Source organism: Cariama cristata, unplaced genomic scaffold, assembly GCF_000690535.1.
Source record: "Cariama cristata isolate BGI_N322 unplaced genomic scaffold, ASM69053v1 scaffold17844, whole genome shotgun sequence".
Classification (NCBI taxonomy): Eukaryota; Metazoa; Chordata; class Aves; order Cariamiformes; family Cariamidae; genus Cariama; species Cariama cristata.
In genome coordinates, this window is record NW_009612535.1 from 64,113 (window position 1) to 77,926 (window position 13,814).

A 13,814-nucleotide genomic window follows, 5' to 3' on the forward strand; every position below is an offset into this window, starting at 1 on the left:
GTCTCTGAAGAAATTGAATGGATAACCCATTGTGAAATGTGCTTGGAAACAATCTATTAGGGACACATTTCTACTTTCAGTAATTTCAGCAAAACACAAAATTCTCAACTGTTAAAGTAATTTTACAATTGATAAGAGTTTTACAGTGTTACCTTGAGTAACACATACCTCTCCTCCCATGGTTCTAGTTGTGTTAGCATGTGTCTATACAGATAAGAAACTGGGAAAGGGAAGATAAACAGCCTGAAGTATGACTAAAAAACAAATCTCTTTTTTTTTTCTTTCCTTTATTTTGATTACCCTTATGTTTTAATGCTAATATATAAACATGCAGAAGAAAAGACCCAAATATAAACTCTAGTTTGCATTTCATAGTTTTGGGATTTTTATCCCCCCTCATTACCATTTTGATTAGCAAGCAGGGTAATATTGTGGAATTCTTTCCTTCTCTTCATCCTCCTTCTCATTACTCTCTCAAGAATTAAAATACATCCAATTTCAAAATAAACATGTCTTGGATATTTTTAGGTTTGATTTTTTTTGTTAAATCAAAAACCCCAAGAGTCTCTTGAAAGGAATAAATCTCAAAGGAACAACAACAACAAATAATCTTGGAAGATCATGAAATTGAGAAATGAAGATCTTTATTTTCAGATGTTAATTTTTAAAATAATTTTTACTGGCTGCAGAAAGATCACTTCAGAAAGTGCCTCCTGCAGTTGTTACCTCCAGTAGCTCCTTCAACCTGTGCTGTGGCACCCTCACAAGCTGCTTGGGCTCCTTCAGTTTCTTCATCCTGAGACTGGCTATTGGCAGCTGCCGCTTGCAGGTTTCTTCTTCTTTGCCAGACTTCTTCTGCTTCCTCTTGGTCTTGTAATTCACCTGTCTCAGCCTCCTGTACTTCCTCCTGAGGTAACTGTACCGCAGGTAGAGAACCAGAAGCACTTGCAGAGTCCTGTGTTTCAGCACGTGGCTCAATTCTAGCTGCACTGGTGGCACAAGTTCCCTCTTCCTCCTCCTGAGAAGAAAAGGTTGGAGTCTCAGGAAACCTAGCACTTTCAAAAGAAGAACACCGCATTTCAACTGAGGAACGTCGCACAGTTGCACTTTCATTGCAAGAGCTGTCGGCCCCTTCCACATCACTCTCCCCTTCTGGCCGGGTACTAGCCTCACTGACACTTTCCGTGCGAGCAGGATCACTCTGCTCGGTTTCTGATGACATCTGGGAAGGTTCAGACCCTTGATCAATTGATTCCATTTCACTAACGCCCCTTCTGCTCCCAGCGGTGGCATCGGTAGCTCCTGTGTCCGCACTGCTAGGAGGCTGCTCTGCCTCCTGAGCGGCACAAGACTCGCTGCCAGCCTGGTCTGCTGGTGCTTCACTTTGAGAACCTTGCAGGTTTTCACCTCCTGCTAACTGCGATGGTGGAAGCTCTGGGAGAGTCTCTTGCTGGTGATCAGTTGATGGCAAAGGAGCTTCAGAGGCTGAAATGTTTTCATTCTCTGCAGGTCCTTGCATTACCTGATCTGATGAGTAACTTAAACCATTACTTTCAACATTTCTTGTAGCACCATTTAGCATTACTAAACCACCATCATCTTCCAAGGAAGACGGAAAACCCAGGTCTTGATGTAGCTCATGCTCCTCTTCATCTGAGTCAATATGAAGCATAGCATTAAGTCTTGTGTCAGTAGGGAAACTACTCCTCAGTTTTGGGGAGGCTCCACGTGGACGCTCACCACAGGCAGACGTCCCCGGTCTGTGATGATTATTGTGTTCTATTGCATCCAGATAGTCATTTAGTGAGTCCTGTCGACCTCTGGTAGGTGATGATCTTGAAGCACCAGAGGTCAACTCATCCTGGTCCGTTTCCAGAGTAGTACTAGTCCTTAAAGGGTGTCTCAGGATTGCTTCTCCAGAAGATTCCTCAAGGACTGGACCATTGGAACACGCTGTAGATGTATCGTGATGTCCTGTTGGCATGTCCTCATCATCGGAGGGGCTCCCCAAGTCTCCATTTACAGTGTTCACTCCTAGCAAAGTGCCAACTGTTTCTGGTGAAGCATCTGCTGACACACAAAAGACTGGATGTGAAACACAATGCAGCAACAGACAGTTTGTTCTACTTTGTCTGCATCACAGAAGTGATATAAAAATATGCATCTTTCAAGATGTTTGCCTATTTCAATCAGACAACTAAGGGAAGAAAATACAATTATAACAACAGAGGCAACTACAGCATTATAACAGCAACTACAGAATTTTCTCTGTATAAGTCTACACTATTTTGTAGGATATAGAAAATCTAAAGGGTGTGAAGTATGACTTTAAAGGACTCCCATGTTGCTTTCAGAAGACAGAGCACTGCCAAGCATCTTGCCAAACTGTCAGTAAAACCAGCCTCACAACCAAGGAACCAGTTATCTACCGCTTCTTTCTCATATCCAAAGGTAGGATTTACACAAAGCCAGTCACTGACACCAGCTGTCATTACACACTTAGCAGCATGCAAACCAGCATCTGAAAGCACATGAGGAACCACAAATTGTGTACAGATATCAAATTCTACACACAACATTTATTTTGAGTTAGTTAATTTATAGGAGTTTCCACTGTAGAGAATGGGAATCTACTTAAGTAATGTTCATGAGATATTAGGTATGCTATGGTAATATATACAAAAGGGAAATGAAAATAAGCCATCTCATTTGAGAAACAAGATGGTAACTCCCCACATGGAAATTAAACAGGCACCAAGTTGAATAATCCAGCTCTAAGTGTCTGTACATGTCTGCAAGAAACCTAAGAGTGAAGTGAGTGAACTAGAGCGCCTGGCAACAAACAAGACTGAAAGAGAAGCATTTTTTTAATGGTGACAGAGAAAGAAAAAAATCAATGAGATACAGGACTATAGGGCTACAAAAAAGGCAAGAAAGCTGTATCAAGTTAAAAGACAAAGCAATATCTCACTACCAAAGAGATTATATCAAATCTAATGAAGGAGAATTTAAGATCATAAGCATGTAAATAGACACATACGATGTGATAAACATGTAACTGTACTAGCCATGTTCTGTTAGTTGCCTTCATAACAGGAAAAAAGGGAAAGAAAAGAATTGCCTGATGGAAGTCTGTATTCTCATAAATGTAACAGATATTCTTGGTTTTAAGCAGGACAGAGTCCTGTGAAAGGGGGACAGGACAGAGTGATCTGCATGTGCACTAGCAGGGGAGGAGAGCACAGGTAGAATCTTACTTGCAACTGCTTATCTCAGACAAAGGTCTTTCAGAACAAAGATGTTACAGAGTGAAGAGAAAAAATGAATTTGATTACCCAATCTATCCCATAAAATGAGAATCATAAGCAGATTCATTTAAAATCTATCTAACAAAATAGGAAAATGATACGATAAGTGTTGGTGTTTTGGAATTACCATCTCCAAAGCAGTACCTGATATATCCAAACTTTGAATCCCAACAGGGGAAAAAAAAAAAAAAAAATCTAATAGAGGCACTGTACACAAATGAGAAAGTATATTCTCACAGAAAATCCTAGAAATAGAAATGCACAGAAAGTCTCTCCATACAACTATCTGCAGATCCAGATCATTGACAAATTCTCACCTTCGTGAACAGAAGAGGTTATTTCCACTTTGAATTGGAGATACCCACTTACATGATCAGCTGGGAGCCTCCTGCCAAGATTATAGCTGAGAACCTGGTCTCTACAAAAACAAAGACATTGGGTTTTTAAAAAAATTTGACTGGTTTTATTTTTCCAGTATTTTGTATCAAAGGCTCTTATCAAATAAAAGTCAGTGTGATAGAAGGTAATTTCTATTCCAGTCCTAAAATCAGCCACACACTCTGGCTTTTATGGAAAAGCACAAACACTGACAATGGTGTAAAATACCTTTAGTTAACAGATAAAACAGCCTAACAAACTACTTTGATCATTTCCAAATACAGATTGTGCCCCAGCAATTCTTAGACATCCCTAAATCTCTTCTTAAGTCCTAAAGAAGTCAATCTGCAAAGGATCCCTCTTCCCTGACCTCCTCCTCCCCCGCAACCCAAAATATGTTTTACAATTAACAAAACCTCTCATTTTTTAAAACCTTCTGCCCCCTTGTGGTTTTTACTACATACAAGATTCCCAGATAATTTCTTCATATTTTAATTCTCATTCAACAAAGCACTTCTGCATTCCTATTTAGAAAAGCTATTTAATACTTGGATTTAACTTCAAATATGTTCTTAAGAGTTATTAAATTCAGTGGAACTCAGAGTTGATTAAGCACTTGTATCAGCTTGAGACTTAGGATCAGATCCTGGGCTACACATTCTTACTAGGCACAGCCAGAATTCACAGCCCAAGCCCCCCTCAGCACAGCTGGGACAGATGAAGGTACAGGAGGGAGCTACTGAAGACCTCCATATGAAATTACTGTTATTTATGCAAATAAATCTATATGAGTAGAAACACCTCTCCTTTACTGGGAGCACTCCTACTGCAATATGAGTGACAGACGAAAACAAATGCAAGGTCATTACTGAAATAGCTGCAGCAGTTTGCATTAACCTTTAGCAAAAAACATCCCAAGTGGACAATGTAAGGCAAAGCAGCCTCCTCACGTTGCTCTATAGGCTACAGCACATCAAATTTATTATAATAGTGTCTCCAGGATGTGTCACAGATTCATCGCTCTGTACTCCAACTACAATTCCTCAGCTAGACTTGAGGGTATCCTCAGAAGACTGCCATTTGAGGTTTCCACCATTTTTACATAAGGCTTGTATTACTCAAGGCCATTCAAGATGAGAGAAAGCCTCAACATGAATGACGTCTGATCTGTATTCAGTTGAATCAATACTAGATGATTCTCATGCTCATTTACCATATTTTCCATGAAATTTAAAGCCACTGGTCATTTTGTTATGTGAACTTGTGAGCTATGACAACAGCTAAAAGTGGGGCAGAATTTTAGTTCCATCTGTCTGAAAATGGCTGATTCTGGACTTCACGTTTTCATTCATCAATACTGATCATTAATACAGGGAAGGGCAAGTTAAGCATATGGTGGACTGTAAGTCCTTGGACTTTGTTCATGTAATTTTTCAAGTTCACATGTTAACCCAGTAGAGGATTTCAATTGTCCGTGACATCACCAAAATGAAGAAGAAAGCAAAAATGTTTTACTTGCTTGACCAAAACCAAAAGACCTGAGAATTAGCAGTTGATTGTACGTTTGGTACATTTCTACTTCACGTCTATATTAACCACTCCTTTACTCTGCAAAACTTCCAGTGAAATGTTGTCTGTTTTTACACTGTCTAGGAAAAAGGACCCTTGACAACTGATTGGCACGCAAAAACTGTAAATGGACAAATAAATTACAGATGAAGAGCCAAAACTGACTTAATGTCAGTTCTAACAGCAGTATGGCAAAACCAAACTGAATACTTACCTATATTCTTGCTACGTATTTATTATATAGCCCTTCCTTTCCTAAAAACACTTGATATATCAAATATACAGAACTGAAGTATGGAGAAGGAAACAGGAAATGTCCTCTCGAATACTTGTTTGAAAAAACATAGGTAAGAACTCATGAACACAGCAAATGGGTAATTTCCAGACCTCACTGGAGGTCCAGAACAGAAACACATTTTGGAGTTTAGCATGGAAATGAACACTCTGAACTAGGTTTTGAAACCAGTCTGTATCACGGTACTATTTCTGAGTGTACAGCAAGTGTGCAAATTTATTAGAAAAAGCTGCTTGCTCAACTTACCACAATTTGTTGAAACTCAAAGATGAAGCATTTCTTAGAAAAGTTAGATCGTATATACACCTGAACTGCTCTTGGATATCACTACAAAACAAATGGGCAGGCTTCTTTTTTTTTTTTTAATTTTTTTTTTTTTTAAATAAATTCTGTATCAGAAGACATCATCAAAATTTTTAGCTACTCTTACAATTTTATTCTTACTTTACTTACCAGTGTAACCACCACTTTGGAAACTTAAAGCTGAAAACTGTTTTCAAATTGAATTTGATTTTCTCCATGTATGCAACTTGTTAGTTTGATGGGAATATCTGTGAAAAAGGAGGCCAGTTGTTTATATCCTGCTTTGTGTGTAAAAGCGTAATGATACTGCCATGCCCTTAAAATACCAGGGAAGAATATATGCATTTTATTTCACCATCATTCCTCATGGGTCTCATCCAGTGGCCTTCTAAACTTAATGGAGACACATATAAAACATACTTGAATAATTCAGTTCCTCCCATTGTCTTTCAAGGAAATTATTTTTTCCAATTTGTCAAATACAGCATATATATGTAAAAAGATGTTAACAAAAGAATATACTCTACAATTACTGCTGTCTTAAATGTCAAATTATATTTTTGCACACCCTGCTGCATCTCTGGCAGACCTCCAGCCATTTGCTTCACACCTGCAATGTATCACAGTGCCTAATTACCAAGTCTCAGGCTCTTCTCAGTGCATATGGTTGTATGAAGGCCTTGCTGGATCATCCATTTGACTATGCTATCGTCCCCTCCAGTAACCATCATGAAGCATAAAATATCTTAAAAGTTTCTAAATGACAGGCATCTTTATACCAGAACAGTAAGCGATCAAAAAATGAACAGAATTTTTTAAAAATAGCAAAACAGGTGAATTTTGAGTCCCATCAGTGCACTAGTCATAGCAAAAGGCAATTTTAACTGCGTAGTACCACCGGCACTCTGAAAAATAAGGAGTCACAGCCTTGCAGTTCTGGCCAGTTAGTTGAACAGATATTAAATCTCTGATTGTTAAACTGACGATTAAAAACACTTGAATTGTAAAAGAAGTGAGACAATAAAACCTGCTTCTTCTAAAAAATTTGCACACAATCATGTAGTAGTATTGTGATAATTCCTTGCTTATTGACTAGCTAGCCAGAGGGTAACATTTTTTGTGTAAAGAAATTAAGCTGAAAACAAATTATAGACACACATATACACAACCATGGGTACATGCATTCAGAACAGGGTTGGAAACACTGACATTTTCCAGTGAGGCAATAAGGCTATTAAAATTCCTACTAAATTTCTTACTACAGATGCAGTAGAAATTTGCCGGCCCGTGTCAGTAAGCCAGAAAGGCTGCTCTGTGCCAGTATCCTAGATGCTGAGTCTCCCTGATCAACAGAAGTTAGCATTAAGAATGCATTAATTTACCCAATTGCATGTCTCTCCAACAGTCTCTGAACTGGTATGGTTAACTTCCCAAGAAAGCGCTTAATGATCGGACGACTCTTGGCAAATTTGTCTTTAACCTCAATTTCAAGGACATCTGTTAGAAGTGCTACAAAAGAGTATTTCTGGAAGGAAAGAACATATCAACCATATCAATACACCTTTATTCAGAAAGTATGTACATAATTACTACTAGCGTGCAGTGTACTCCAAAAGTAATGACTGATAACAGCAATTTCCATATTGCAAAATAATGTCAACATCGTTTATTAAGCACTGTATTTTTGCATATGTAACTAGCCTCTCAGGAAACCCATACCCTTTTACTATTCCTTGAAAATAATTGCTCAGTAAGAAACTGCACAGGGTAACAGCAGTTTCATGGTCTACATCAGAAAGGAGAAAGCAATGTATCCTAGTGCTGGGTTCAATTTGGACAGTAAAAAGCAAAAAGAGAAGGAATCCTTGCTGTACTCTATCAAGTTATAGAAAAGTGGCCAGTTCAACACAGGAGGAAGGAGGGAAGTGTCTCACTCTAGGCTGTGCTTAGTGAACTTCCCTTCCAACACCATGCTTTGCATTAATTTTTTGTATGCATGACAGCAAGTCAAAAGCACAATGTATATACTGTATTTTCAGGAGCACTGTAACTAAAGGGGGAGAATTTTCCACAGGTTTTTGCCCCAAAGTTCACAAATCTTTTCAGCAAGCTCCAATAGAACCTTTTTCTGCACTTGGGGCCTTTAAACAACATGGTGCTAATTTAGAAAAGATTTCTTGATGTTTGGTAAGATCATTCTTCCACCTTTCCCTATGAGGCAACACTATCACAGTTACTGTCTTCAGCCTAGCATCAAATTTCATGCAGTTTAGGAATACTTCATCTTTGAGATTTGTGCTGCTCTGTCAGGTCTGCCTGAAGATGGCCAAAAGATTCAAAAGTGGTACAGGGCAAATATATGAGCAGGCATGTTGGCAGACACACACACATACACACAGTGTGATAACCAATTCCCTTAGGAAAGTAAGCTTAAGAACCAAGGATTTTTATTTTTCCTCTAGATTTTAAGGTATTTCAAAGAAACAAAAAAGTAGGGTATAATCTACTCGGAAAAGCCAAGGTGATCTGGCTATATTTTTACTATATGCCACCTTTAAGACTTCTGAGCAAATCACAACCTAAGTAAAATGCCTAATACGCATCTGGCTAGATAGCTAAAGATGTATTGAACAAGGAACAAAAGAAGGAACAACTCTTCGGTTCAGCTGTAGACATCAGCTAAAGATATTCAGAAACCAGCAATTAAACTGGGTCAGGAATAAAAAAAACACTTCCTCATGCTGGGCAGCTGTCAGAGCTGGGTTCCTGTGATAAGCAGAACTTCAAAATTTGTCACTCTCAGTTTGCTATAAAATTGCAAATTATTTTGCAGGAAGGAGATGTAAAACAGGATCAATTCTGCACCACTAGGATATGTAATGGGATCATAAGCTGCTGTCATCAGAGCGTTGCTGCAGGGAAGATACAGCAGCTAAAGCAAGCTGATACAATGCATGCAGCAGTGAACATTATCCTTTTCTATAAGCTTCCAAACCAAGGAGAACTGGAGGAGAAAAAAGGGGGAAAATAAGAGCAGATTTTCTTTATATCTACTGGATAGATGGCTGGACAGACAGAAAGATGAAGAATCAATTTAGAGATTAGAACTCTGACTTTTTTAAGATCTTCCACACATCTACAGTCCTTCCCACAACCAAGCACCCAAGAGCAGTGCTAACACTGGCCTGGCTCTGTTGTGCTTTACTGCTTGTTTGGTTTGATTATGATTTGTGGGAATATTTTCCAAAGCCCACTCAATTTTCCAGTGATCCTAAAGAACACATAAGCATTCATCAAACACAGTACAGGCATCTGCTCATTAGAACACAGACGCAGATCAAGAATGCTGCCTGCTGGTCCTAAAAGGGTTATGGACTTGTGTGAGTATTTTCACCTTGTTTCCCACTTAAACGTTTATCTTCAAAGGCACAGCCTGGCTCTTCTGTGCTCAGAGACAGTTGTGGGACCTCAGTTCCTTCTCTGAGGTCTGCACAGCTTACCCAATATAAACACATCTGGAAAACTGGCTTCTGCCAAACTGCCTTTTTTTCCCCCCTTGCTGAGTGGTGCTGTAATGCCTCCCTGGGCTTCCCTTCCTACAGCAGCACATACAGAGGCTACACCAAAGAGCATCCCCTCTGCCTGACAAAACTGAAAGCTTGCCACCTGCTATGCACAATGAGAATATCATTTCCAAATGAACAGTTGTTGCAATCACTGAGCATAAATGCTCACTTATTGTACCTTTTCTTAAAGTTTTCTCAGAATACATAATCCATTTTAATTAATTTATTCTTGCAATTTCAAGAAATCTACAGGGCTGTTGAGTGAATTCAGCTCTTGTTAGCAGAGAAGGGAATGAAAGTCTCAAAGCAGTGCAGCTTAAATATACAGCTTAAATACACAGATGATAGCTGTTTCTATCCAACAACAGCATTCCTAAAATTACTCCAACTTCTGTGTCAGTTTAAATAACTAGCTACAAAATAAGCTCACAGCCTTCAGAAGGTTAGGACTAATGCAAGCCTGGTACACTGCCTCAGCTATCAGACAGCTCTCAAAAGGGATACATTACCTCTCTGTGCCAAACAGGATTGGTTGTGTTACTGATGATAGTCGACCTTCTTTCCTGGCCATGGTGAGCAAACGTAGGAAACGTACTTTTCTTGCCTGGCTGAATGGACATCTTTAGATAAGGATCAGGGTTGAAGAACATGCCCTTTTTAAGTCCAACTGCTCTAATATCTATAAAGCAAAACAAGAAGGAAGGAAAAAGGAACTGAGTAAATTAAAGCTAGTTCACAAAGTAGCGCATTCCTACAGTATAACCCAGGAAACCAATTCACCATAAACTACTAAATAAAGCAACTTAAAATTACTCATACGTTAACTGGAACCAGTGTACAGAAGACAGCTAAAGCAGGAAGTCAAGTGTTTTCCCACGAGAATATAGGGAAGAAGGGTATCAACATCCTCATTTACATTTTATCCTCCAGTTATTTGTAAAACAAAAGGCATGAACTTGTAGTTCACCTACAAATGTTTTTCTCGGTATGTAAGGTATTTCCACTCTTACAAAGAAAAAGCAAAAACCACAAAAAACCCATCACACACTACTTGCTCTGTTTCTGGGTAAGGGGCTAAAATAAAAATCTATATGGAAGGTAATGTAGTGAACTCACACTTTCCCAAAGTTGAGGCTTTGATAAACATAACTTCAAATACTCATTATCAAGGTTGCTCTGGACTATGATACACACTTTCTCCCAACTTAGATTATCTTCTTGTATCTCACATAAAAGGAGGAAAAGTTTTCTGAAAATGCTTCTTTCTTCCTGGAGAAACCTCGGTACTGCAGCCCTTGCGACTTGCAACAATAATTTCCTCAGGTGCATATTCTCATGCCTAAGGACTTATTTAATGATAGTGCAAGCTTCAATAAGAACAAAGAGATATTTTTATATGTAATATTAGATTTTAAATTTAACCATAAAATATTTCTCTGTTTAGGTTTGCTGAAGCACAAGATTTTTGTGTCTTTCTCCATTAGGTACTCCAACATGCTGCATGCAGTCTTCATGACTCTAATGCAACTGGCACTTACATATTTAGATGAGCAGTTTATACATACAGGCAAAATTCACTGCACTAAAATGAAATGCCACGCCTCTGGATTCAGTGAAAAAAAAAAATAATTAAAAAACCCACCATACCCACTGTTCAAAATTAAGCCACAAAGTAGAAATACTGTGAAATACGGGGTAATTGCCTTTAAAAGCAACAACTTTGCACTTGCAAATGAACAACCAAAAAATGTTCCAGGAAATACATTACAGATCTATTAGTCAATACACGTTTCAAAATTAATTTAGGAGACGACTCAGGCCGAGTCACAACCTTCTATTAAACACAATAGGTTTTTCAGAATTCACAAAATAATTCTTTTTATAGTACTCTATGTGAGTCTATACAACCTATCAGCTCTACCCCAGCTAACTGCTGAAAGACCATTTCAAAAAGCAGGGTTTTTTTTCTGCTCTACCCCTACAATCTCTGAATGTTTTCATTGTCAGCTCTTCAAGATTCAGAAGCAAATTTTTTCTGTCTTTGCTCAAGCTGAATATGCTTTAGTCTCACACAAGACTTCACATCGAATAAAGTGCTAATCAAAACAAGTGAAGCTGGTAGACTGTATCCCTACAGCTATTTTGCTGTAGTGACAGCTTAGCTCTGTTACAAGTAAAGATTTGTTTTCTTTTCTAAATCACCATTGCAGCCATTGCTTTTTTACTACTTCAAAGTGATGGAACTAGCTTGCATTTTATTTAGAGATTAAGTTTTCCACTCTTCAATCTGAGAGGAACTGTCCCTTGTGCAAGCTGGAAATTTCTCCAAATTTTTCGTGCTGGGATCCATCAAATCCATTTCTTTCACTCGTGGAGATTTATGATTCTGGCTTATTTTCAACCAACAGAAGCTCTAAAGAAATGACATCTTTTAAGCCACTAGAGTGTGCTCCTACAGAGGCTAATGAAGAAAAATGTTCCATCTTTGATGTTATTTAAAACAGCAGTATTTTTTTTTAATTTGTAAAACAAAGAGTAGTGTTGTTTTTTACCTGATAGGGTAAAGCTGACTAACTTCCTAGAGTGCTGGGCTCCAGAAGCACCTTCATCTGTGCCTTCTACTCCCATCTGAAGAGGAGAAAAAAAAAAAGTAATTATATCACAGAAATTTTCATCTGCTTTGTACATGCTTGAGGATAATACTGCAACTCTAAGGTAGTATGCAGGGGAAGAATCTGACCAACTATTGCCTATTACCGCAGACCAGTAGAGCTACAGCATTTGTTTCTAGGAAAATATCTATTATTTATGCCACACAGTGCTAATACACCAGTACTTGGAATCTTCCAAACAAAATATGTATAGGCTAATACACGTGCAGATACTATTAACTGGAGAAAAGGAGACTATTTTCTTACAGATTTCCCTTTTGTAAAACAAAATCAACAGCATGGATTGGTAATACATATCAAAGCACTGAGCTGGCCAGTGACAGCACGTATAACTTTTGTCACTTTCCACAAATAGATAATTTACTGTGCAACAAAAAAAGCAAAGAGATCAAGGGGAGACTAACAAAAGCCTTCAGATCTATGAACAAAAGCTTCTTTTAAACAGAAAAGTGCATCAGATACCTAAACATGAATGTGGTCTAAAAGCTTATGCTTCACAGATTTTGAGTTTGGTTCCTACTGAAATCCCTCCTTAGGTAAAGCACTACTTCAAAATAAAAAGTTTCTCAGGAATTAATGTCTCATTAATGTCTAGCTCTTTCAACTAGCAGAAGAATTTGTCTTTCAAGACAGAGATGTGCATCCAGCTGAATAATCTATCACGAAGACATCAATGGAGCTATCTTTAAAGTCACACGTTTCTGCAGGCAGGCACTGCACTCACTCCCAGGCAGAAGAGGTGACACAGCCTGATGGAAAAGCTTCAGCCAACCATGGCGCTGGGATTAACATTAGTGATAGAACAGGAAGTCATCTGATCTATTGGATGACAGAAAAAATAAGCTGAATAAAAACTCACACACCTATGTGTGTAGATAAAGTACGTAAAGCAGTTTTGAGCAGCTGAACAGTTGTTTGAAGTTACAGTATTGATAAATGATTCTGGAGCTGTGGTGGCTACGAGGAACCTGCTTTGCATTAACCAAAAACATAATAATTCCTTTTTATATTGCTTTAAGCTATTTAATATCTTTAGCTTTCAAATACTTCCCACAATCATCAGCAAGCACTTTGGAATTTCATCAGAATTGGCAAACACGCGGAATTTCTCCCATTGCAAGACTCAAATACTTTGTATGTAACAAGCAGTCAAAAAAAAAGGATGAAGAAACAGCAATGATGTTGATGCCTGATGACCCCATGGGTCTTGGCAGTCTTCTGAGGGAACACATCGTGACAGCAAGCGCCGCTGCTCACCAACCAGCCCATTCCCTTCCCTCACTCCTGGCTTCACGATGCACTCCTGTTCTCAGGGCAAGACATTTCTCACCAGAGAGCTCAAAACTATCCCTTTCCCACCCAGCACATTGTTACGTCACTGACTTTATATGGACGCATAAGCGTTTACCAGCATAAGCTGGCAGTAAAATTATGAGGGCATCAAAAGCAATGGGTTAATTCCAGCTGGATCAGTGTCCTCTCATCTACAGACAGATTCGATGGAAGCTGCAAGGGGTGCATCCCCCTGGGATGGTGACACTGCCCAGGCAAGGTCAGAGGAACACTATGTATTCCAGTTTAGCAAAAAGGCCTTCCTGATTCTATTCCTGCTACATCACTGACTCTGAATAATGTTGTTTACATTGCTAATCATTACTTCAATTTATAGAAAATAGGAGTTGCCCACCATCCAGATATAATAAAATGAATTCTAACAGCGTTC

General features: G+C 38.6%; 1 protein-coding gene across 1 annotated transcript in view; it reads right to left on the reverse strand.

Moving 5' to 3' along the window:
- HECW2 (HECT, C2 and WW domain containing E3 ubiquitin protein ligase 2) overlaps nucleotides 1-13,814 on the reverse strand; it is a 110,096-nt gene that overhangs the window by 50,841 nt on the left and 45,441 nt on the right. Inside the window, exons 4-8 of the mRNA XM_009698695.1 lie at nucleotides 11,972-12,047; nucleotides 9,929-10,098; nucleotides 7,236-7,378; nucleotides 3,626-3,726; nucleotides 727-2,067 (exon numbers count right to left, since the gene is read on the reverse strand). Of these exons, the coding sequence (XP_009696997.1) occupies nucleotides 727-2,067; nucleotides 3,626-3,726; nucleotides 7,236-7,378; nucleotides 9,929-10,098; nucleotides 11,972-12,047 (1,831 nt within the window). The remainder of the gene's footprint in view (nucleotides 1-726; nucleotides 2,068-3,625; nucleotides 3,727-7,235; nucleotides 7,379-9,928; nucleotides 10,099-11,971; nucleotides 12,048-13,814) is intronic.